The 27,426-nt window shown below is 39.0% G+C and overlaps 1 protein-coding gene across 6 annotated transcripts in view; it reads right to left on the bottom strand.

Annotated features, from left to right (window-relative positions):
- Positions 1–27,426, bottom strand: part of LOC136297565 (cyclin-dependent kinase 6) — a 155,605-nt gene that overhangs the window by 99,617 nt on the left and 28,562 nt on the right. For all 6 annotated transcript variants that reach the window (XM_066197582.1, XM_066197556.1, XM_066197575.1 and 3 more), the window contains exon 3: positions 23,652–23,787. In XM_066197582.1, coding sequence (XP_066053679.1) covers positions 23,652–23,787 — 136 coding nt within the window. The remainder of the gene's footprint in view (positions 1–23,651; positions 23,788–27,426) is intronic.

Below are 27,426 nucleotides of genomic sequence, written 5' to 3'. Positions count from 1 at the left end.
AGGTAAAAAAAGAAAATATTTGAAAATGGAAACTGGTGTATCTTCTTCTCTACCCATCAGACTCAAAAGATGAATATCATTTACAGTAATTTTCTTCACACACACACAAAAAAAAAATGTGCTGCAAGAAAGCATACTGGGAAAGTGCAAATTTAAAAGGTGTTAGAAAGAAGAAGAGCAACTGGAGGGAAAAAATGCTATATCTCCTCTTTTAGTCTGTATAAGCTGTTTTCTAGTATTCAGGTTGGACTGTTGATTACACTTGTTACTTGCTATGATAGATATTAACAGATTTCAGTTCAAAATTATCTGGAAGAACAGTCCAAAGTTTCATGTGTGTAAAAAAAGGGCACTGGGATGAAAAAAAGACTGTCTGCTACTTGTCATTCATTATTGTCCTGTTTTTAAATTTTCAGCAAGTGAGAAAAAGGAGCAGAAACCAAAATAAAAACATAGGATTATTATTATGAACTTTAAATACAGAGTAACAAATGCAGCAGCTTAAAATTTTGTGCTGCACATAAGCCCAGTCAAAAACCATTAGGCCTTGCTTTTGGAAAATGATTTCATTCACTTGGTCAGCCACTTGCAAGAAACATAAGGCAGGGTCTGGGCTCTGTGCTGTCTGACACTGTAACTAACATAAGAAGATACTAACCTTTGCTAGCAAATTGGATAAAAGCTGTAAACATGCACAAGCCAGATCACTACTTAATTAAATCAGGGTAATTTCACTCATCTAACGGAAATGCATCCATTTTTGTTAGTGACGAATACCTAGTATTATCTCAATTACCAAGTTCTAGAAATAACTGAGTCTTCATGTGCCTCAAGGATTAATTTTTTCCATGTCTGCTTTTCCCTGAGAAATTTTCTTTGGTAGATAGGCATACCACAGTTTGGAATTACAGAGAGAATCATATTTCAAAAGTTAATTGAAAAACAATCCATTCTATTCAATAACAAGAACCTTTGCGTCTTAAGAGATTGAAGGAACAAGCTCTAATGAGTCATGATCAAACCTCTACTGATGTCTATCAGTGTTCTTTGGGTATTCCATGTTTGCCAACAAAGACACAGAATGTGCCTGCTGTTTCAGATTAGAGATTTCTGCCATGCTTTGGTATCACAAAACTGATGACAGTTGGCTGTTGCTTGAGTTGAAGATACACGCATACATTATCCCACTGCAATTACTTTCAGACAATCACAGCTTTACAATTTTTCTTTTTCAGGCTACATTTTCAATGCCATCTATGTGCAAATATAAAACATTTACCTGTAACTCAATTGAAAATGGAGCTATTTTGGGATGCAATGAGCAAGTACACTTTCTTTAGAGTAAAATATGTAGCTTTAATTTTGTAAAAGTCTCATAATGAAAACAGGTGCAAAATTTGTTATGGAAATGCTGCATCTTTGCTTGTTCCACCATATGAGGTTATTGATGATGATTGCTCAGTCTGACATTTACTGAATTTATCAGCTCTGAATGTTAGGACCAAATTATGATGCACTTTTCAAGTGACACCTTATTATGTCATGAGTCTCAGTAATACACACAAATATATCCTGCATATTCTTCCTCTGTCATCAGAGAGGATGGGGCTGGGCTTGGGCTAGGCTGATCAGCTGCTTCTGCTGCCTCTGCCAAAGGCAATATTTATGGCTCACATTTCCTGACTCAGGCAGCAGGAACAGAAAGCCCTGATTTCCTATACATTTTTGTCTCCACCTTGTCCCACCCCCTCTTGACTCTATGCTTCACTGACCCCTCTTAACCCCCCTCCAGCATCTCATCCATAAATCCTTTCCAAGCCACTGGCTTTCAAATACCACTCTGATCCTTTAAGAGTCACCCACCATCTTGACTCCCAACAAAAATATCTGTCAATTATCTGCAGCAACTTGCTGCTTGTTTAAGACCTGCCAGATTCTCTGGAGGACTCTGCCTGCCTAATCCGAAAGAGGATGGCACGGCTGAAAACCAAAACAGTCAAGCATCTCCGCAAAGACAAAAGAAACTATGGAGTTGGTTTCAGTGTCAGTGCCTAGGTACCAGCAGCCAGGACTGCAGAGGCCTCAGCCAGGGAACATCAGGGGTTGTGCCCTGCCAGACATGCTCAGCCCCAGCTGCTCTGACAGACCCACCACAGTGCATGGCTGGGCCCGTCAGCCAGGATGGTGGTGCCTCCATGAACGCGTACTCAAGGGCAGAAAAGGCTGCAAGGAAAGAGGAGAAGAGAATAAAAGGAGTGGGAAACTGCACAGGGAACAACAAGGCGAGAGAGAAGGAAAAGAAGTGAGAGGAGAAAGGGAAAGTAGACCATGGTGGAGCAGTTATCCACACTTCAGCTCATGGAGCAGGCAGATATTCCTGAGGTGCAGGAGCATCTGTCGACGGCAGGGAGAGGGTTCTATGGAGACCACGGAGACTCTTGGAACGTGTGGTTTTATTGCATAGGTCCTGGGTGAAAGAGCCTTGCCTTCAGCCACCAGCTTCGGCTGAAGGGGTGCCCCAAAGAGAGCAAGGGAGAGAGAGCTAGTCCTTGTTTCAATGCATAATATCTCTTTTTGTGTTGAATATTCTAATTTACAGTAACCAACCGGCACGAGATACAAATCCTACAGAATTTACATACAGCCAATGGGAACTGCTATATTACCATATCACTCTGTATTCTAAACCTTAAAGGCTACTTTCTTATCTACCTTTTCCCTGATCCCTTGCCGGGGCTACTCCCTTGGGCCCCTTGGTGTCCCTTTGTTTGCTATTACTCAACCCATCTCCAGCTAATCACCATCTTCCTGCCTGCCACGCTTACATCTCAAAGCTTGCCTTCATTTCTATTTCACTCACAGGCTTTATATTTTCAGAATCTCCTGCCAAGCAATCATATCTATAAGCTTTTCCTGTCTCATCTTTCCAAACACTGAGGGAACTGCAGCCTGTAGAGATGACCTAGGGTAGAGCAGGCACAAAGTGTGAGAAGGAAGAAGCTGCCCCTATGCTGCTTGGGGTGAGAGTCAAAAGTGATATACAGCCCAGAAAAAAGTAGGAGATGTTATTTGAACATCTGCCCTTTTTTACCCACCCACCACTTGAACTAGCAAGTATCCACCTTGACTGGCATTAGACTATGCTGATTTTCCCCAGGATAAATCTATTTTGCCCATAATGGTACTTGGTAAGCAATCTTCCTCTCTTATGTCAGCCCGTGAGCTTTCTTGCTCCTTGCCGGTCTCTACTTTCTGTAGCTGAGGTGGAAGAAGTCAGTGAGTGCCTGGATGGGAGTTTGACTGCTGGACTAGGCTAACCCACCACCATGGTAAAGTATGGATGCTAAGTTTTGTCTTGCCTAAGGGGAACACAGTGAGATGCAACCTGAAGGAAAACACCAACAGTTATACATCTTCAGAGAACAAATGCACCCTGAGGTAACATACACTTATGAGTGGCTGCTTGTTATGTGAAGCTCATGATTTTCCTCCACTGGCTACAATGTGAAGAAAGAAAAACCTTTAAGCAGGTTGCCCGTTGTTACAGTGATAGGAGCTCCTAATGCCAAAAGTTCCTAATTCAGTGGGAGACCACAAATATACTCAGTTGTCTCACCAGATAAAAGCAACACAGTACAGAGCCTTGCAAACTACAACAGACCCTAAATTTGTACTAAAACAGAGGTTTCACAATTTTTTAAACCCAGTTTTCCTCCTCCTGCTCTATTTCTGTGCAAACATTTTGTAAAGCACGACAATCCTTTGGCATCTCCTAAGGCTTCTCCTACTGTTCTGTGGAGTATCTCATGCAACTCCACAACTTGCATCCTTCACCCAGAGTTTCTATCTGCAACTCATTTTTCTTTTTGCTGAGCAGAATGGAATGTCCCTATTTTACATGGCAGGTGTTGGAATACTCATCCTGAACATTTCCTGTAGGAGTGTTTGCGTAAAAGGCAACCACAAGTGTAAACAAAAGGGATGAGTTTTAGACAGCAATGTGTGATGAATCAGTCAAGGTAGTTTCATTAAAAGGCTCACTGACTCTCACTGGAATAGGACCTTCTCAGAGCAGAAGGGGAGCAGGATGAGGCTTCTTTCACATTCTACTCAGTTATATAGAATCCCCAACCACCGAATTGCTTTCAATTTAAAGGGTGATTTCACACAGGCTGGAATGAAATTTTAAAGAGCTGTCCCATTCTCTGAAGCCTATTTTTGAAGCAGAATAATTACAGCCCTTCTATGGTTATACTTTGTAACAAACAGTCAACATTAATTAATGCCAAAAAAACAATGGCATTCCTGAGGAATTACACAGTACAGATACATGAATAGCAAAAGACATGATTAATGTTGTTACACTGAATCCCGAAGGCATGAGCAATAATGTAGTGATTCCCTGTTAAATGCAGTGATTTTTTTTTTTTTTTTAATTTTTGTCCTCACACTGGGCTGGGAACCCATCACACCAGCCTATCTAGAATGTCATGACTGTGATGGTGGGGGCAGATGCATTTTGCCACTGTCTGTGGAGCTGCAGGATACTCTTCATGCAGCTGGCTGGATGCAGTGGCTGGAACACAGTAAGAAGCAGACAGATCCCTGCCCTTGTGCCCTGTTCCTTTCCTCAGAAGAAAGCTATTTGGATCAGTCTCCCTGCAGGGCATTCAGAAGGGGGATGAGAAGGCTGTCTTTGCCTTCTCCTAGCCACATCATAGCTTCTTGGGACTCATGCACAATCAAACCCAATATATATAGGATACAGTTCTTCATCTTCCTCACATTGGGTAACTATTTATCTCAGAGTAATCCTACTACTTTCCATGAAAGTATTCACAGGATAAGGGTCATTCCTCAGAAGAGAAGACTGCCGTGATACTCCTGTCAATTAACTAGGAAGTACCAAGAGAATGTGAATTTCACGGCATGTTCAATTTAAATATGTTTACTGTTTTGATAAGAGAACAATAAACTCAAATGATCTATTCACTTAGTCTTATTAATCAACCTTACCATACAGGATAACATATTAATTTTCTGTTCACAGAGCAAAATACTGTGCAGAGAAAGATACACTCAATTTATTTAGTGTATTATTAATAACTGATAAGCACATGCAAGGAATTGGTCTAATAATTGGTGGTGTTTTCTATGCTGATACCCTAAAGGTAAATAATTTGTTGAAAAACAATTAAGTTACGTATATTTTTAAACATGAAGCAAAGTACTTGTGGAATTATCTTTGAATTGTAAAACTATTTTAATCATATAAAAGGTACTTTAATGCACTTAAGAGTAGATTAAAAGATATATTAAAATATATTCTGATAAACAGTCTCTGATCTATTTTAAACTGCTTCTGTAAGAAAGAAAGCACAGCTCGTCCAAGGGATTTTGGATTATCCAGCTCTCAGGATGAAGAACCCGACAGACATGGACACTCACAAAAGTATGCAAGTATGTATACACACATAATGTTTTGAATAATCCCACTGAAGACAATGCTATCTATATTAGTCCACTGCAATAAACACTGAAATGAATATAGTTACATTGTTTGGTTTTGTGTTTTGTTGTTGTTGTTGTTTTTTGAGTTTTTGTTTGTTTTCTTATGGCTATAATTATTTGTGTAGCAATTTAAAAGATAAAATACCTGAAGGAGTGGAGTCTATAGAACACTATTTTGAAGACTGTTTTGGTTGCTATTGGAAGTAACAAGGTAATCCAGATTAGAAAGTCCTAAATAAATTACTTTGAAATACAAGAATTGGTCAATTAGTTCAGACCCAGCCTAGTAAAAACAGTAAATGTCACTATTATGCACAGATCTGCCTGTATATTATGAGCATTATATCAGTCCCAACCAAAAGTAATGCACAAGATTCAGGAAAAATGCACCAATTTAACTGAATTACAAAGGTCCACGGTCGTATCTGAAAAATTTTGAGGTTCACCAATGCTATTGCATTGCTGTAAGATTATGACTGAATTTCATGAATGTGTATCATAGCTTTCAGTATACTGAGGCACTGTCTTCCCTTGTTGTGCACCTATACATAGACTGAACTCATTTCACAGCCACAACAGCAGAATATTTGACGAGAAGAATATGCATGACTGAAAAGAAACCTACATAATTATTGTTCTACTTAGGCTCAGTCATTCAGTATACCAACAATTCCTGTTGAAGTGGAATTACCAGACATGCAAATGAAACACACAGCACTTCCCATCTGGCTACTGGTTTTGTCAGATAAAATACATGAGAATTGAACAGAGGGGAAGTTTGTTCTAACATTCTGACAGAAACTCAAATGTGGCACCGTTAGCAAGACTTGTCCCATACGGGAAAGTTTTACAGCAGGTAAATCTAACTTTGTGAATAACAGTCCTTTTCAGTGCTCAAACCCTTCCACTCTTTGTGCCCTGCAGAAAAAAACCCAGAAGGCACAGCTTTTAACAGAATTTATGGATCTGAGCCCAGATAAGTAAAACACTCATGTTTCTTTCTTGTATCTCTGGATGAAGATACCACAGTTTTGTACATCCCCAAATACCTTCTGGAAAACTTCCTTTCTTTTATTGCAAGCTTTTTATAACCGTATTGGAAACAGCAGTTTCTCACAGAGCTTCCTGGTTTGACAAGTTGTTACTACTCGGTTCTCTTATTCCTCATACAACGTGAAAAAGAGATGAGGACTGAAATGTACCATGAAATCCCCCAAATTCTTTACTGTCTCACCCAGCTGGTAAAGTTCCATACAAATGACTTGAAATAGCACCTGTGATTTGTATGCATCGGCTATGAAGACCCTTTAGGCACATGTCTAGGGATTCACACCAGCACAAATTTGCTATCTAAGTATCACGGCAGGTCACACTGCAGTTTGAGTTCTGGAGCACACTTTTCATATAATTACAGCTCCTTTAATTATGTTTGATAACAGGGTAACAACATTTTTCCTTCAGCTGATGCTGTGAGCCTCTTTTTTCTGAGGTAAAATCTAGATTTTTAGCTTGACTAAGTCAATCTGTTCAGGAACATTATGTATACACCCCTATCTCTATCACTTTAGTGCTTTCAGGTTTTAAAAACAGATTTTTTGATTGCTCCTAAAAGTATGTATTTCCTTCTCTCATTGTGGGATATCATTGCCAGTTCCACTTCAGAGTCTTTGTTTCTGCATTACTACCCATCTGCATTTTGGGACCCCATCACACCTTGTGGAAGCTCTCCTGATGTAATCAGAGAAATCAGTCCACCCTGAAAATCCACAAAGCTGGATGTGACTCCCTTAAACTAGTTCAGTATGCCTTGGGGAGGAGTGCACAGAAATCACTGTCTCACCCCCTGCCACCATCTACAAACGACAGTATATTATCAACCACTGAGGAGCTGACTGTCCTCCTGTGCCGCTCACACCAGTCCTTACGAGGAAACCCTCTTCTCCAGGAAGAATGCTGCTCCAACAGCACTACAGCTCTTTACCAGCACCTTCCTGACGCCATCGGCCGTAACAGCTCTTCCTAATTTCCTTAAACTCCAAGAAGGGTTAAAACATGGCATATGTTGACAAATGACACTCCTTGCTAACAGGAAGGACACGTTGCTGTGGGGCCCAGATCTCGGCTTCTCCTTCCCTGCAGCTGCCTGTGGACAGCAGCTAATTGTATCCACTTGTTTTACCTCAGGGATAACGTCTGGAGGGGACCAAGTGCCACAAGCGCACTTTTTTTTTAACGGTCATTTCCTCTCTGGTGTAACTTGCATGACAGCATGTGACAAGCAGAAATTAATGGGGACACTGCTGTGCCAATACCTCTTGAATTGCTTTGACACTGGCTGCAGGCTGCCTGCTTGGCCACCCAGCCAAGACCTCACATGAAATGTGGCAAGGGGCCCACAAGCTCTATTCACTAACAAGCCAGCTGGTCAGTGATTAGAAAGCTGAAACAACGCCGTGCACATACATCAAGAAAAATGCTTTACAAGCAGCTTCGGACTTAGGTGGTAAAGCACCTTAGAAGAGTAAAACTGTCAATTTATCTTAGAGACTGTTACCTTAAGCTAACAGCAGAAATAACGCAGAAGGCCCTTGAAGATGACTGGCCTATGTTGTCACCTAAGTGCAAGAAGGACTAACCTCAGAACAAAGGCTAACATCTCGATGTGCTCAAAATCACGCGCAAACAGCTCAGACCACATGGATTCTGGTCCAAAGGAGCACTCAAATTATGTAAATATACAGAGATTTATGACAAACTACTCTTCCTAATGGTCCATCAACACCCTGGCAACATTACTGACATTTCTACAGAAAGTCTCATTTAGTCTGTCTGCAGTGTTAACACTGATTCGTTTATATGCTGGTACATAACAACAAAGGACGAGCCTTTAGAAGCACCCCAAGGGATTTGGATGATCAGATCTCATACATCTAAAGCTTTGTACCTTTCAGCCGAGACTTTTTTGAAAACTGTCAGATCCTTGGCTACACACAAAAGGCTCAAGACTGTTCCTTTAATTTCTCTCTTCAGTTGCTTTTTTAAATAATAGCCACTGAAAGTGCATAGACTCTTATGAAACACCTGATGGCAATAAGAAAACAAGTTACCCATTTTTTAAAACTGAGAAAAAAAGCAGTCAATAGGATCCTAGAGATTGGGAACACAACAATCTTTTAAAATCAGCTAAGACTTGGGCACTTAATTCCTAGGGCTCCTTCACAGTTCTAAACTCATTCCAGCAATTTTTTTTTTTGATGAAAAACTTGTTTAAACTTACTATAACACAGGCCTGATCAATCTCTGATCAAAATATATTTGTGGTTATACAGATACATCAGGGCACAAGGCACTGTAAAAGGAGGTGGCTGGAAAGCAGAGTCACTTTCTCAGATTAGAAACTGAGGTTACTGAAGAGTTTGGACCTAACTTCGAGGGCTCCCATGGTAGAAACTTTGAGGAATTCAGCATAGTCCTGATGGCACTTGCATGAGGAAGAAGATGGCCTCATACTAGGCACGATGAAGTCCAATGAAGTTACTGGGACTCTACCCACCAATTTTCAAAGACCTAAGCTGATCCCACTGCTTTTTATTATTCCCATTTTCCTCCCACTGTCACTGGAACCAACAGCACCTTCAGAGAGATGTAACCAACCTCCACTGAGACAGAAATGTCAGCATGACACCAGGCATCAAAATACTACTGTTCTCTAAAGTTAGACTCTCCTTTAATAAATAGTTAACGGCTTTTATAAAAGATGTGAACACAGAGGAAAATAAGAAGACAATGCCTTCCTAATCTCTCCAAGGAATACATAATAAATAAAGCTCAACTGTGTACTTTTAAAAAGTCACTTCAATATTATATGTTTTTTCTTGTAGTGTACTTGGCACAGCAGAAGAATCATGATGCTCCTAAGTGTTGTAAAACGGCTCAGCACTGGGGTCTATTACTACCCCAGTTCTAGTCACAGGAGTACATTTAACTTTGCTGCCTCTCTCGCTCTGAATTATAAATTCAGGGATAATGGTTAACTGATTCATGAGCATTGCCAAGATTAACTAGTTTATGTTTGTTAAATACTCCAAAGAACTAGATTATGCTTTCAGTTATAAAGGCTTAACAAGCTTAAAGAAAATAAAAGATATATAGAAGAGGAAAGATTTTATTTTTATACAATTCATGGGGAAAAATAGCCTTAAAAAAAAACCTGAGAGGGCACAGTGGCCTACTGGAATCAGCTTGTCCAGAATCTCCCACCTAAGAATTTTACATATAGGTTTGCAATGCTGCTATAACATTGTTTGAGCTCTCAAAATAGTCTTCAGGATGAGTGCCTTACTACACCTAAATTAAAAGCAGGAAACAAGATAATAATTTCTTGGAAGCACTCAGCAGATCGAGTTGCTCTCCATGTTTACAGCAGCAATTAATTTGCAATACCATTAACTTGAATTAAAGAAACAATGGCTCCTGAACTAACAGCTTTAAAAAGGGAACAGGCAAGCACCTCATCCTACACACAACGCAAAGAGAAGACATTTCGCAAGAGGAATAGAGCATATACACAAAGACTTTTGTTTTCACTGAAAGAATGAGAAGTTTGCTGTTAGCACCAGACTAGGGGAATGGCTACCCATTCCACTGAACTTACACGGTCTATCACTTTCTCCTTTATCTTCTTATTTCTTACCTTTTCCTTTATGTCTCTCTTTCCTCCCTTCATGAGTCCTGCTGCCCCTTCCTTCTTTCCCCATTCCCATTTCTGACCTTTCTTGCCATGCCTGCACTGCACCCTCCTCCACTTCACACCCACTCCCAGGGCCTGTGGCCCTACTCCATCTCTTTGGGTTGCTGCCTCCCACAGCCCAGGTGATAACCAGGCAAGGTAGGTCACTGGAAGATGCCAGCTATCAGCATTCCTCAGAGGCCACCTCTGGATTTCAGATATAACAAACTGCAGCAATCAGTGATGTGATTGTGATGTCTGCTGTGGCCACAGCAGCGGGAGATGGTCCCACACATCTGCTGAGCCTCTCCAAAGTGACATGTGCCACAGCCCCTCCAGTTCTGAGCAAAATGACACTGACGTACACTAGCACACATTAGTGTAAACTTTGCCTTGTTTTCTTTTGAACACTTCACTGATTCTAAAAAAAAGTAGGTATCCTCAACTTACAGTGACACAATGAGTGATGAGCCTACTTATTTCCTAATGTTAACACAATAGACAAGAATCAGCTCTGCTTGGGGAGTGAGAGCAAAGGTGCGATGTGAGAGCTGACAGTCTTCTTGGGGGAGGGGAGAAGATGGCCTCTGAAGGTTCATAGGCACAGGATACTTCCTACCTTCACCTCCCCAAACATTAAACAAAACAAACGCTAAGACATTCTTAATAAAAAGCCACTGGTATGTTAGAAGTTAGTGTGCAAAAAGAGCCAATCAATGGAACAAACTGCTTCCATGAAGATATGTCTTTTGAAAGTGAAGCATCACAAAAGATGCATGTGAGAAATGCAGCTTGGGGCAAATGCTTCTCAAAAGGGTAACCTGTTACAAGCGGAAAAGTATGCTATTAATTATGCAATTTGGAAAGTAAAACTACATGTATTCCTGTGTGTCTTTACTGTAAGCATTCATGGAGAACCCATGAGAAAAAAAGTAGCTATGATCTAGACAACCTGGACCGCGTATGTCCATACTTTCCTGAATCAGGTCCCAGAAACCTAAGTCTTTTGTTTTCCCTACCAACAACAACAAAATAATTACAAATCATACAATCCAATATCAAACTCTATGTTATTCCAAAACTACAGTCAATTAAGTAGAAACAAACTGTATCATCAGAAGGGCAAATGAGAGAGGCTGGGGATCACTATCAAAAGACTTCTGTTTTCTTTTGTTTATTAAATAGCAACTGTATTATTTACTGCAGCTTTGCAAGCTAGTGAGCAGCTGGGTGTGACACATTTCCATGCTCTGTAACCTCTCCTTATGCTTCGTTAGATTCCTTATCAGGACCAGAAGAAAAGAAATCTCTCTGTTATGCTTTTCCTGTGGCAAAGGAAAAGACAAGATGATGACTTTCCAGCTCATTTCACTTGTACAACGTTCTCATCAATCACCATGGGGTAGGTCTTTGTTATTTTCACTGAAGGACTGTTCTTAGTTTTCTGTCACAATAAAGCGTGACTCCACTAATTAGCAAATCAAGGTTACCTCTACCACATTTGCAAAAGAACAAAATGCAAACATAAGGCTAAAAACTACTTCTAAAATATTTTCCAAGGCCCCAGATTGACAGAGACAAACCTAAGTCAAGCTAGGTCTAAATTCTTTAATTTAGACCTAAAAGAAATAGAAGTTAAGGTCTGAAACACTCAAAGTAGATGACATTAAGGAAGGAAAACTAACCATTTTATCAAGAACCAAAAGTTTTCTGCTTGTTTTGCGACTTTCTGCTCCAGAAACCAAGCAAAGAAAGTGTGGTTTATTTTCATACTAAACTCTCTGTGAAGCATGCGTCTCTCTGCAGTTTTGGTTCGCTATAGCCCACGCAGCTTGGCCTCTATTCTCCTTTTCCTATGTCTTCAATAAGTGTTTGAGACATCAGCAGGAATTACGTGAGCAAACAAAAAGCAAGAAAAAAGGTATCTTCTAAGCCAGGCAAAACCATAACACAAAACGCTTTGTAACATGGTCTCTCCTCTAACTTAATGTTTTTTATGTATTTTCCTTTTTGGTCTGTGTTGTTTCTCACTGACTGACAGCTATACGCAACATACTATTGTAATAATAAGCATATGGCTCAGAGATCACTGTTGACATTTTCAGAATTTGATTTAGACATTTTTATTTAAATGCGTGAAAGACATCTGTATACTCTTTCATTAATTGCATTTTACATTTGTAATGTTCTATGTATTTTTTTGGAACCATTTCCATTAAAATGCCATCTCTGGGTTTGGATAGCAAGTATTTCCTTTGTAACACTAAGGGAGGAGTATGTTACTGTCAAAATTTCTCTCCAGAAAGTCCTTGCTAAAATATTTACCCTGCTAGTCAGAACAGGAATATCTGAAGTTAATTCCAAATGAAAGAATATTTTAGAATGAATCATAAACTAGATGTTAAAAAAAAGGTAACATGCTGCCACATTCCAATGCTCCTTCCTTGTTGTAAAACTAAATGAAAGACAACTCTGGATTTCCATCCACAGAATATTTTAACATTTTGGAGTGTTCTGAAGTTTCCTAATTGTAGTTACGCAACAGAACTATCACAGCCTAAAACAAAGGACAAAAATTCAGCAGCTGAGTTTATTGGCTTAGAAATTAAGCACTCTTAAGAGATGGTTAACATGTCCTCTTGATTATTTTTGGTATTTTAAAGTTACAGTTCAATGCTTCCGAATGTATAGACAAAAGAAGTGGGACATTTTAGAATACTTATAATTTTTAAAGTGTTATCTGTAAAGTCGCATATTTAGCAACAGTGAAAACTGTTGGCCAGTAACTTTATTTACAATTAAGCCACTAATTTCAAAGGGCCCTTTAAGGTATAAGATACTGCTCAACATTAATAAAGACAGAATGCAATGTCATTTGTTGAATTGGTCACAATGGTAAAAATACAGCTTCTTTTTGGAAATGGGTATTCTCAAGGGTCATTATTTTCAAAGAAGGCAAATAGGATAGTCTATGGCCACAACAGCTATGATATTAATGAAAAACAGATAGAGACAAAACAGTCCACCAAACCTTGTGATCCTTGGAGCCCTTTGCCATTACTGAGTCAATTTACCATGCTGACCAGCTATGACACATTTCTGTGAATCGTCAGGAGTCTGGTTCCAAATGCACAGACACTGCTTACACATAAGTTTTGAGGGAAGATTACTTCTTTGCTCTGACAAAGCATTTAAACACAAGCAAAACACATGTTTTATGACTAATCTGAGACTAAGGAAACAATTGTTTCAATTCTTCTTTGTTCTAATCTTAGAACTCATCAGGTCAAGTAGCACAGGATAACAACTGACTCTCCTCTGTTAGCTCCTCTAATTCACTCTTTCAACCTCATTTTTAATACTGGTGCAATCTATTGACATAAAATTAAGGAGAACCTTAAGAGCTTTGCTGAACCAGAGCTTCTGCTCCCTTTGGTGTTTTTTCCTTTGGGATTGAAGTTGAACCAGAAAGTGCAAGTATATATTCCAGCATGAGTTTAGAAGTTTTATGTGTACAGATGTGTTACTACTGTATAGCTGTAACAGTAAAGGAGAAGTAAAAGGAACCTAAAATAGCGATGTTTATAAGTCCTTGGATAAGGTTTCCAGTCCAAAAATAAAGGACAGATTTGATGCAGGAGCTTGAACCTTTGTAATTGGCTTTTTCTTAACGGCCAACTATTCAGGTCTTACAGTGAAACAAATGAAAGGCTGCTTGCCTGATGCTGCTAACAGCATTGCCCCACACTCATTCCTAGAGAAACCCTGAGAATCCCAGTTATACTACAGGATATGACCTTCTGTGAAGGATTTGTGCTCTGGAGTAGTGACATTGGCAAATGCTACAAAACCACATCTCATTTATTAAAACTAAAAATAAATTAATCATTTGAATTTCTAAATATTTTCCCTTGCTGTTGCACCAAGAACAAACAACAAAAGGTATTTCTGTTATTTCACTCGTGTTTCCATTCTGAATTTTCTGTCTTCTGGCAGCTGCTTGTGAATTTACTAACAATGTGTGTCTTTTGTTTGGACTTCGTAAAAAGGATATTCTCAAAATGGAAGGAAGCTCATTTTATTTCACTTTGAAACCTGAGAAACCTGTAACATGAACCGTACACTGATTACAGAGCACTGATATATAAAGGATATATAAAAGGAAGCAGTTGTGTAAATGTGTGAAGTGGCTGTGATGGGGAAAGAGCAATGCAGTGGAGGAGCACTGTTTCACACAAATAATCCAGTTGTAGGATCTATCACAAGTCATGTTTAACAAGGTATTGTGCAAAGACCCGTCAAAAAGGAGGACCTACTATGGTGGGCACCAAAGTCAATGATTTTACACAGACTCCTCCATTAAAAGCTCACAAATAAAATGGACAAGACAGAGCCCAGCTGGAGAAATAGTGAGACCATTCCATGATGCTACATTTTTATGGGAGTAGAGTCAGGAGGACATGGGCAAAACAGAAGGAAAAGTGATGGAGAGAAAAGTTCATGAGGAAGGGAAAGAACAGAAGAGTACTTTACTGTGTAAATACGAAGTAAAAGTGAGGTGAAAAGGTGAAAGAGAAGGACAGAAAGAGAAAAGGTATAAAAAAATAGGAACTGCACAGGCAGAGAACATGGAGTTGAAATCACTGAAAGCAGCTTTGAATGTCAAGAGGTTTTGGCTTTGGTTGCTCTAGCAGCTGAGTGTGGCTGGCTGATGCCGCTGGCTGGTGCTTCTCTGCAGTTTCATGCCTGATGGCCTGAGGACAGGAAGCAGGGAGGAACCGTGTCTCTGCTCTGGCATCCACAGGGGCGGGCGGGATGGGGGCTCTCCATGTGTCTCTCATCTGACACACTGAATAGAAGGGAGAGGCACAGCTTCAGCTGGGTCTCGTTTTATTCCTTCCCGATGAATGTAACAGCTCAGCTGGCTTGGGTGATGAGCTATTGGATGGACTCTGGGAATCAACACATACGTGCCTGTATATACACACACACGCACATATATATTCACACACATATACATACATATATATGCACACACACACACATGTACATTTGTGTACATGTATGAGCAGTGGGCTTTTATGTGTATACACGTAAAGACAATATACACCAATCCACTCTCTAGGCACAGCAGGAGAACTGGTGCTATCCCTCATGTATCTGTGCACTCTTTAAGCATCTGTGTTGCCAGTTCTGGCCTTTTCTGGGCCACACGTATTTTGAGAAAATGAACTCTGGAGACAGTAGAGTGATGATCATAGCTTCCCTTTCTCTCACTCAAATAGCAGTATTTTTTTTTCTGCAGCTATGTTAGAGGACTTTTACAATATACGTTTATATTTGTATGTGTGTTTATGTGCCTACGTATTCATAAATAATAGAAAATTATTTAAGCTGAGTTTACATACTACATATGAAAACATGTAATACAAAAAAATTCCATCTCTGACCATTTCTATGGAACTTTGTTTTCTGGCATAAGCTAAATACATCTGCTATGGAGGAAAAGAAACAAACAAAACATATCTTGATTAAATCAGTATGTCACTAAAGTAACACACTTCAAATTAATTTTTACTGTGGGATACAATAACCTGCCTATTCACTGGCATAAAACCAGTGCATACAGCTAGTCCAAAAGTATTAAAATTCTCTTGGGGTCGAATAGAGAAAACAGTTTCATGGAAAAATAACTTACTTGACTACTATATTACCTTTTATTAGCTATGAGTTGTCTGTGGCCAACTTTTGAATTGTTTTACACTATGGCTCTATAATTGCTGTGAGTAAATATAGACACTTTGTAAATATTTCAGTTCAGAGAATCTGAGCTGCAGTAACTTGGGTTGACTGAGATGGTATATGTACTCTGCTCCAATGCTTCTTGTCCCAGATCAGTCGAATTCAACCCTTAGAATCCTGAGTTCAGTAAGCAAAAAAATGTTGCCCAGTTTTCCCAAGTATCTACCTTGTCACAATTTGTGCTACTGTCTACCCTTCCCCATCTCCGTGTGTTTTGAGATGAAGTACAACTTTGTGGGTGTATTGTATAGGGGACCGATTTCCTTCCAGTGCAGAAACTACTGTTCAAAAAGTGATTCTTCTCTGCCCCTGCAAAACTCAAGAATGGCTCTCTGAACATCTCTTTATCTCACATCTGCTGCAGTCCAACCTTCAAATTACTTGTCAAAAGTAGCATATAGCTTGTAAGTAGATTTAGAACATGGGTAATTCCAAACATTTCAGCCTATTTTTCTGCCACTGCTTTACATGAACCATCAATTGCAACAGCTTTCTCATAGTTGCTTTGAATGTGGCATATTGTGTTTGATGAAGAGAAAGACTCTGGTGGAAACATGAGTGACACTTCTGCTGATCACTGAGGCAGGATGTGCTTGCAAAGCAAGCTGCGCCTGTGCACCACCACGAGACAAAGGAAACATCTCAAAAATACTCCCCACTTGGAGGAACTGCCACTGGCTGGATGCAGAGCAGTGTAGCACTGTCTCCAGCCCCACTTTTGTACCTGATTGACAATTATTCCTATCGCGTGCTTGCTCCCTTTCATCAAAGCATTTCACATAACAGTTGGTACCACACTGAGGTTCCAGTAGCAAAAAACCAGTGTCATTAATAATCTGAGGGCATCTCAAGGGAATGCAGAGCAGTAGGACCCATAAACTCTTTTATGCATCACATCCATGTCCAGCTCTGCTGAACTAACAAGAATGAAATGAGCTGATAGCAACACTTCACTTCCAGTGTCTGTAATACTGCAATTTTGCAATGACTTGATCATAAATCCGTTCTACTGAGGTTTAATCTCCTTCCCTGCCCACAATTCAGAATCTCTACAGTTTCTTAATTTCCTTTGACTTTCTGAATAAAGATGATTTCTGGCCCTCCATCTACTGAAAACAATAGCTTCCTTCTGACTTCAAAAAGGAAGTGTCCCTTAGGGCCCTACTGGATTGCAATGTTGCCTTGAGAGTAGGGACTACAAAAGAAAAGTAGGTTGCAATGTCTATTTACAGAACCCTTGACAGACATCATTTCAAAGTGACATTTCTAATTCAGTGTCATTGTTCTGAAAGACTAAAATTATTATTTCAGACAGGTTGCTTTCATGCATTATGCTCCAATGTTGCTTGACTGCTTTCCAAACTGGAACAACTGAAAAAATGTGAAGCGCTCCAATGATTTTAAATCACTCTAGTCAGGACAGAGTGATTTAAAATTATTGGAGTGCCTCACATTTTTATGAGCTCTCAGTCTGCAAGCAATGGAGGCCTGAGCAGTCCTAGGCTACAGCACTGCAAAAAACAAATATACATTATTATCAGATTGAAAAGGTTTGCATCTGGAAATGGTAGGAATTAGAAGATATTTAATGCCACCATAATTAAAATCAGTGGCTGTACACTAACAGTAAAAAGATCCAAGCAAAAGAAGTAACTGCACAGATAGCAGACTATATTGCGTAACACCCTGTGAACTGCAGTCCCTTTATTCACAGAATCATGACTCCTCCTAAACCCTTGGTCAGTTTGTACCAGCCAGAGGAGATGTGGCTGTGCCTCTACATGCAGCACAGTATGGAAAAGAAATTACACTACCTACAACAGAGGGAACGACCACTCTGGAGAATATCCATTTTTTAATATTTACTTCCATAGGAGCCTGTGCAACTACTCTCTTTCCTGCTATCTTTTCATGCAGAAGTCTAACCCCTAATAGCAGGATAACAGAGAAAGAAAAAAATAAGGTTTATCCCACAATGATTTATCAGTCCAGCCCTTTTGTTTTTCATTAATTTTTACTGGCAACTCTTCTTTAATTTATATTACAGATTCAGAACAAAATTTGTTGCAAAATAATCCACAAAAATTAAATTCTTAGCAGCTGTAAATAGGCACCATTTCACTGAAGCAAATGGATTTACACTTGCTAGTATCAGCTTGGGATCTGACCCATTATTTGCACACTCCAAATTTCTCACTAAGTTTTGCTTCTTTCTTTACCATAAAAGTACTGACAGGAAAACAACAATAACAGCTCTTCTGTTAGTATCTTTCTTATTAATTCAAGCGTTCTTTCTTACAGTGACTTTTAACTTTGATGTTGTTAAATGCAGCCACACTCTGAAGACTCTCAGTACTGGTGAATCTGTTTTCCTGGAATATCCTGCTTTATTTTCAGAACTGCACGACTGTGTGACATCTGCTTCACATCTCATACGTGATCAACTCAGTAGGTACAACCACGGCACATGGCTGAGTCACCTAACAACAGTGAACACTGGTCTGCTTTCTGAGAAACAGCACCTTCATATTAATTTTCTAAATGTCCTGAAAAGATGTGAACAGTCTGCCTGGTTTAATAGCAGGTAATATAAGCTAAGGACATGCACAGGGATGCAACAATAACATGTACTCCATGACTGAGGCTAATATTTAAAAATTCTATTTATGGGCTACCATCTGACAAGCCCACAAAAGGAAATTAGGTTCACTGCTGTACTTTATAAATTTTAAGCACGTAAATATCAAAATATGTATATACCCGAATCAGATGGGTATTTTGGCTTTCTATGCAAAGAAGTAAATATCCAAAAAATATCCACAGAAGCCATTCACTTGGGTGAGGAACCAGGACACAACGCAGAAAAGCATAAACAGTGAACCCTGCTCATTCTGTGACTTGGCTGCCCTGTTCAAGGCTGGAGGGAACACCATGAGGATTCAGGAATGACAGACCGGGGTAGAAGGACATTCCCAGCTCCTGCAACATTCCATGATAGAGAACATGTGTACCTACTCTACTGTAAAACTTTGTTCTGTTCCCTCCTGTGCTGACTGTCAAACTGAAACACACAGAGCCCACTTAGCTCATGTAGTCTAAATTCTAAATTTCTGTAAGAAAACTATTGCAAGAAGCCACAATTCTACCTATAATGACATTACCTAGCAAAGTTAACTTTATTCATTACTAAAATTAAAGAACCTCAGTAACAGTTAGTTGTCGCCTTTCACTTTTACAGACTCTTTGGTTCGGCAGCACAAGATGACTGGAAGAAACCCCAAAGCACCATTTTGTAGCCACTTAATGTACAGCTTTTGATACTAAGCCATCACACACAGAGATTAATTTAAAGCTAAGTATTATTAAATAAGTTGCAGTATCTTAAATCAATAAACACCATCTTGGTTGCATATGCATGATTTTCACATGAAAAATGTAGTCAGTGTTATAACAACTATATTCATATCAAAATTACTTAGGAGCAAAAAAACCATGCCAGTCTCACAAGCATCAGAACAAAATGTGACCACGCAGCTTAAACATGCTTCAGTCCCAAAGGCTAAGACATTAAAATGCTTTAGTGGTCTGTGAACTATTTAAGAGAAAATCATCTTTCTGTGGCAGACGTGTCATTGCCACTTCCACTACCCTTATGTCAACTAACAAAAGCTCCTAATGAGCCAAGTCTCTCAGAGGCTCAACTGTTAAGACCATTAACGTTACCGAAGACCTGTGCATGACTAACAGCTGTGTCCAAAGGAAACTGAACTCATACCTTCCATTTCCACATAAACTGCCCTGAAGTTAAAGAGTATCCCAGGAAGAAAGGAAGGGAGGAGACGATGGGTAGAGAGGAAAGAAGAATGATGTTGTCATTGCTGATTCTGATTCATGCCATATGGAACATGTATTAATCAGGCCTGACAAAGGAAGCCAGCAAGTGTGAGCGTGACTATATACCAGCAGTTACATAGGCCTATTAAGTAAATGAAAGGTTGAATATAGTTCTCTTTCAAAAGTGAACACTATGTCCACAAGTATTTGGAGTAGTGTTCACCATGCCTCTAGCTCCAAGTAGACTCCATTAAATAATAATGGAAGGGCTTCAGCAGAAAAGATTTAAAACTCCTGTCCAGAATAACCAAGAACTCAGACGCCAGAGCCACAGAAATGGACGAGAGCATTCACACTCCTGGTTACAGAAAGGGGAAGTGAGCATGTCTGCTCTGCATCCTGGGTGTGTATTCCCACTACCAGGAAATGTCTCACAGGAAAACTACCTCTCTTCTATCATGTTATGGACACCAGTCTGTATCTTCCCAGAACACCCTCTGGGGTGACTCCTAGTGCAGAACCTTAGGCATAAGAAAGGCACTGCTGAGCAGCATTAAGACAAAAGCTCTAGTTGTGTTTAAATGATCAATATGGTTCAGTCTGCTAGAGTCTGACAATTACCTGCAAAAATAAAGGAAGTTCTTAAAATGGTACCAGTGTCACTTTTATTTCTTGACAGCTAGTAACCAAAACCCCAGCATGCCCCAACCTGCAAAAGCTGAGCCTCCCTTCCCTAAATGTTATGTAATGATGGTAGTCAATTCACACAGAAAAGATCTTCTGGGGCTGATACTTGTCTTATAGTAATTTTATGTCATTCAAGGTCCACTAACAACTGTTGATTTTACACCACAGTGCCAAAGAGGTTTATTAGATCCTTCAACTTCAAGCTATCCAGTGCTTGGCTCATTTGGCACTTCTGTGCCGCTGACACACACTGAACTTTGACAGATGGTCTTACAATACTGGCAGTTGTTTTGTACTGTGCTGGCGGTGAGGGGAAATACTCTACACAAATTGTCTGCAATTCTGGAAAATAAATGAAGTACAAATCCATATTAACCTCAAAAGCCAAACTATAAAAAGTCAGATTAGTCATTTAACGATGTATGTGCTCTGGGTTAAATGCTCAGCTGCTACAAAATTGTAGTATTTCCCTGCAGCCTGGAGAAGTATGTTTTGCTTCAATTTCTCTTAGGAATATCCATAAAGATTGCAGAATTACAAAGGTGTTAAAATATACTAAAAATAAGCCCTGTGACCTTTCCTCATGTGATCAGCCCTGACCATCAGCAAAAGAACCTCCATAAACTGGGTGTTCTGACACGAATATGAAGCAACAGGGTGCAACTTAAGTTAACCAAATCTCTCTCTTTTCCTGTGCCAAACAGGATTCAAGAAAAAACACATCAGCTACTGTGAAAATGTTGAAATCAACAGCGATAACCAAGTAAACAGCAATTTTACATTTTTCCTCACCCATTTAAAAAGAGATTATGTAGCAGAAGCTGAATTTTACAGTCACTAATTTCACTGGTTGCAGTGGAGCTTGCACTGTACATAAAAGCCCAAAATTGCTCCACTTTGTTTCTGTGTGGCTTTTCTACTTTATTGTGCCAAACTTTTAGATATAGCAACTGAGTTAACTAGTAAACCACGTGTATAGTGCTTTACAAACGTAAGCACAACGTTTTCCTTCATCAGTAAATAATCTCCCCGACATGTATAATTCAAACATATATTTGACGTATATAGATATTTCTGAAGTGCAACTTCAGAACAGAATTTTTGGAAATCACAAATACTTCAGCTCATGTCTTGTATTTCCTTTAAATGAAACATAGCTCAAAAGATACTTCAAACTGAGATTTCAGAGGTTTGGTCTTTCAGTTCCCATCAATTTCAATATATTCAGTTAGATGATATGCCAGTCACCTTGCACCTTATTTTCACAATGTTAGTTAAGTTGTAATACGGTTCACATAAGTAAGCTTCAAAGTCCTAGGAGGAAAACAGAACCTTAATAGCATCATAATAAAATAGTCCTACAATATAAAAGGTACATTCCAGTCTTCTTCTGACTGAATCAAAGCTGTATACATTTTTCAAAAATTTTATTTTATCCACTACAATTGGTTAAAAACATGGTTGCTGGAACTGACTGGTACATATGTGTACTGGTATTACATATGTGCCTTTGACATCAGTGAATAGATTTTTATCCATTTTAGTTCTTGTTCTGTACTGAAAGATCAAACACCTCCTAAGTTTGAAGCTGTTAAAAAAGTTAATAAAACAACTAAATTTTCAATCGTTTTCATGTTTTCTTTTCATCCATGGGGACTTTTGCCAGAGTAAGACGACTCAACACACTTCCAGAAAGTACTTATACAAGTGAAAGATAATGGATCTCTGAAAGCATAAATTATTACTCCTCACAAAAATGAAGAAAATCAAAAGAAATGTTAAACAGACACAGTCAAAATGTAGCAACATCAATCCCACTGCTTCTCTTCCCAGGTATAAGCTTTTTGTCAAACACTTCAACCTATGATCCTCAATGTGGCACTTCGCTGTGAAATTCCCAGCAAACCAGAGGAGCTGGCATATGCATTTTATTAACAATAATGCAAGCACATCCTATCCTAGGTAGGGTCCTCCCTTACAGATGCAGAATATGAGATAACATGATAATAAAGCTTTATTATTGTCCTCACAGTCACTGAGAGCCTTCTCAGCCTCTCTAACTACTGCACATGACTCTCCCCATCCTTCAGCCCATCCTCTGCAGAGCACACCACCGGTCCACAATGAACATTTCTTTTTCTCAGAATGTACACAAACTCTCCTGGCAAGAAGGACATAAAACAAAAGTAGTCTCTTGGGGAAATAAAAGGCAAAGGAAAAGGGATAAGGAGCACAGGATTTATTTTATCCATTCTAACAATATCCAGCACTTCACCTTTAAGGGAAGGTTCAAGTAGTCTCTGCCTAAACAATAACAGAACCATCTGCCTGCAGCTGGAAGCAAAGGTCATTCTTAATGACTTCACAGAATCATGGAATCATAGAATGGCATTACTGGTACTGGAAAACACCTTAAAAATCCCTCTGCCATGCACAGGGACACCTTTCACTAGACCAGGTAGCTTAGAGCTCCACCCAACCCAGCCTTGAACACTTCCAGGAGTAGAGCAGCCACGACTTCTCTGGACAACCTGTTCAGTGCCTCACCACCCCCACAGTCAAGAACTCTTTTCTAATATCTAATCTAAACATACTCTTTCAATTTTAAACCACTCCCCCTTTTCCTGTCACTACATGCTCCTGTAAATAGTCTCTCTCCATCTTTCTTGTAGGCTCCCTCCAGGTACTGGAAGGCTGCAATTAGGTCACCTCTACGCCTTCTCTTTCCCAGGTTGAATAATCCCAATTCTCTGAGCTTTTCCTGGTAAGATAAGTGCTCCACCCCTCTAATAAACTTGACGACCCTGCTCTGGACTTGCTCCAATAGGTCCCTGTCCTTCCTGTGCTGGAATGCTGCATTTGGTACAACAGTTGTGATTCAGTAAATTTAGAACTCTGAAAGAGGAATAAAACCACAAGTGCAGCATTTTCACAAAGAGATTGTATCTGTTACTTTGTGTGGCAGCTCATGTCCCAAACTGAGCACTACTTAATTTTAATGCAACAAAATCCTATGGGATTAGAACACAGTTTGTCTCTCTGATTTATCTCTGAAATATTATCTCCTAAAATCTTTCTCCTTAAATACCTTTATAGTTTCAGTAGGCACTCCAGGCTCTGGAACTTTATCCAAGTAAGTAGTCAAGTCTTGATCCACATGTTCAAACACTAATGTCAACTTGGTCTCCCTGTCTGTTCGTGACACGGTGCACACATCAAACAATCTGAGAAGAGGAAAAGAACAGAAGAGGTAAGCATACAGGAATCAGTACAGATGTACCTTGCATCTCAAGCATGTCTATTTAAATTTCTTACAGTATACAGAATGGAAAAGAGCCTTCCAAAGGTAGACCAATCTTTGAGCTCTTGATTCATCAGATAACAGTGGATATATCAAAATTACCATCTCAGTCCTTCACTTGTGAATTCTGAAATAGGATTAATTACTAAGAACTCATCAGCTGTTGAATGTAAAATAATTACATGAAAAGAATTTATTTTTTTGACACAAAAACCTGAGTTAATACAGAAAATTACATGGTATTTATCCACATTCTAGGCTCCAGTACTTATAGTCATTACAAAAAAACCACCAAAAAAACAAGCAGGAAATATTTTCAAAAAAAAATACATAGCGTGTTTGCATGTACCTTCAGTTTTTTTCCACATACTTCCCACTTACACCATTACACAACTTTATAATTAGATCTCGTTCACCAGAAACAGAATTTTTTCGTTGATTCCTCTTGCAAATTCCTGGACGCAAGGAATACCTTCAGAGTCAGCATAAAGTTTGGAAAAAGGCTTTGCGCACAAGATGTCACTACTTCGTTCATCACTTTTGGTCATTCTTTTACTCGAACCTCTTTATCATTTCACCTTGTTGCACAACACCAAACTAATTTACAAAGCTCTTCATACCACATTCCTATCTGATTACTCTATTTTCTTTTGTTTTCTCTTTTTAAGTAGGATTTCTCTCATCCTCTCCACCTAACATGCCAGCTTTAACCACTGTTTTACCTTTTTCAAAAACATCTGCCCATCCTTCTATTCTTTCTATGCTTCACACCTATATTCATACTAGTGATTGCACTATCCTCTCTCAAGTTCCACTTCTACAAAATCCTAATAGGGAACCATCTAAACAGCCAGAGGGACATTTCTTCCCTGCTCACATACTTTACTCATATGCTTATTCATTTAATTTTATATTCCAAGATCAGATCGCATTTCTCTCTGAGGCGAGGCAGAAAAATGAATCGCTACTTTTACTGGGTGACAGCAGATTTAAAAAATTAATGGAGTTACTGAGAAAAAGGTCTAGACAGTTAAACTGAAGAATCACTTATTGATAACAGACTAAACTAGTGTTGAAACTACAGCTTATTTTTTCCAACATCATATCAATGATGCCACTGTATTACTTTTATCTTTCATCCTCTTCCTTAGAAATACTTTATTAGAATTAAGAAGTGCAGGATTTCTGGTAATGTTATCAAGTAAGATTTTTGTTGTTTGTTCAAGGACTAAAGGCTTCATTTGCACGATCAGAAGACAACTGATCATACACAAAGCCTTGGTAGTCCCTGCTTTTCCCAGAGGACATCTGACAAACAGACAAGGACAACATGTGCATGAGATCTTGCACTCAGATTTTACTTCTTACCTTAAATCTCAATGCATTTCACAAGCGAAACACTAGAATTGGCATAACCACCTGGGAAGAATGTCATTTGGGTTTAAGAGAGCAGTATTTTTACTGACATTTACTTGACATTTACCATGGTAAGGCTGTGCTCTCATCTGACAGCATTTCCTAAATAATCCTTGGTCTGACATAGAAAAATTGTTTATTAGTCACCATATTTTGAAAATGTATACATGCACATTCATTTTAGGTTAAGGAAGCTTTTCAGTGAGTAATAAATTAGGAAACAGAGTTCCAGAATATGGAAAGACTGTCACCCTACCTACACTTGAAGACTAATCTGTACGTAATCTGTAATCATCATCTGAACAAACAAACATTAATTATTATGGTAACACAGTGACTGTAAGAGAAAATGTGTTGGCACATTTCTCGTAAGGACAAATACTGTTCTCTGAGATTCCTTCAATGGGGCGTACATGTCCTGTGCATGGTAAATAAGCTCTGTGAAAAGTCACAAACCTTCCTGAAAAGTGAAATTTGCTGGTATGTGGCTGGAGGTTAATAATCTGCAATATATTTATATATATCAACGTGGAATGTAGCCGGACAGCCTATAAGCCCAACACATGCAAATAGAGAGGAGCCAGACAGGTCTCAACATCTGAACATAAACACAGGAAAATATTTCCAACTGTATGATTCCTTTGTGTTGACCTACATTCACCTAAAATGTTCTAGAACACCCCTTTTGCCAGGTATTTAATACACTGGCAAAAACATATTTTCAACTATAGCAGAGTTATTATTCAAGAAAAAAAGGAAAAAAGATTTCACTGTGTTAAACTTAGAAGCAACGTGTAATATCCAACTCACTGTGGAGGAAAAGGTTAACTCTCTGTTAATTCTTCTGTTTGTGGGTTATTTTGATTCTGGCATTTTCTGGCACCACAAAATAAGGAACTCAGAGAAGCACAATTCTGGTTACCTTTTACTGCGTAGTAATATTATCACTGAGTAATAATATTATCTTTCCTTTTTATATAGTCTTTATGTGAAACTACAAATGTTTTACCGTTAATCATAAAAGCTCCAGATTCTGCACTGGGCTGGGTAGAAGCACATTGTGTTTACTCACAGAAAATACAGCTGCAACCTTAGAAAGGTAATAATTTAAATCACAGGTTATATGAATCCATGATATTACAAAAAAAAACATCTGGCACTGCTCCTGCTAATCATTCTTGAAATAGATTGAGAAAGACACAGCCTCTTTATTTAGTAGTTTCCACAAGGATAAAACTACTTTTTATAAATTATACTCTTTTACATTCACTGTGAGAATATCATCCATAAAATTGTCTTTGTTAATTAGGAACATCTCTGCTGCCTACATTGCACATCTCTGAAGTAAATTCCTCATGATTTTCTCTATGTGGACAAGTTAACATTGCATGTGATTGCCTCCCTGGAATAGCTAACAGCAAAAGGCCTCTTATTTAAAGAGTTACTATGTGGACGCTGTCCTAAGTGAAGTAAACCTACCACAATTAATACAGGATTTCCATACTGAATACTTTGTAAACACAAGCCCTGCCCTTCTGTTGTACTTACAAAAGAAACGTTTGACTTATTTGATTGAAGTAAGATCCGTTATGGGATATCCTGCAAGTATTTAACAAGATGTTTGGCTGGGAGTCATACACCGCCCAACATGTCGATCTGAACTGGAACACTACTGAAGAACACTAATGGAGAACATGGGGTTTAATGTAGACATTTTTTCAAGTGAATTGTACTAAAGCAGAAGCTTATCAGTTACAAATCTCTGTCTCTGTTTTATGTGTTTAGTGCCTAGTGGATCTTCTTCTAGTCCAGCAGAATACCCGCCTTCCTACAAAAATACTCTGGCATTTTTTGCACACAGAAAACCAGACGACGAACCTTGATGTTTCCACAGCTTCTTACAACACAAAATCTGACAAATGCACCTCAGTTCTCCTTCATTTTACAATATGAATGCCTAACGCTTTTAAAGGAAAGACAGTTATTACTTTGAAAATTATTGCATCTACTGAGTGGTAGATGGTAACTGATCCCAGAAAGTCCCTAAATGTTACTAGATTTGCTTTTGAGATGCTCTGAGAATTGCTACGAAGTTTCCCCCTTTCAAGTAGCAGAAACATCTTTTCCTGAGGAAACTGAGATAACA

Source organism: Chamaea fasciata, unplaced genomic scaffold (genome assembly GCF_029207755.1).
Source record: "Chamaea fasciata isolate MVZ Bird 193981 ecotype frontalis unplaced genomic scaffold, bChaFas1.0.hap1 SCAF_1, whole genome shotgun sequence".
Taxonomy (NCBI): Eukaryota; Metazoa; Chordata; class Aves; order Passeriformes; family Sylviidae; genus Chamaea; species Chamaea fasciata.
This window is presented reverse-complemented; position numbering and strand designations above follow the sequence as displayed.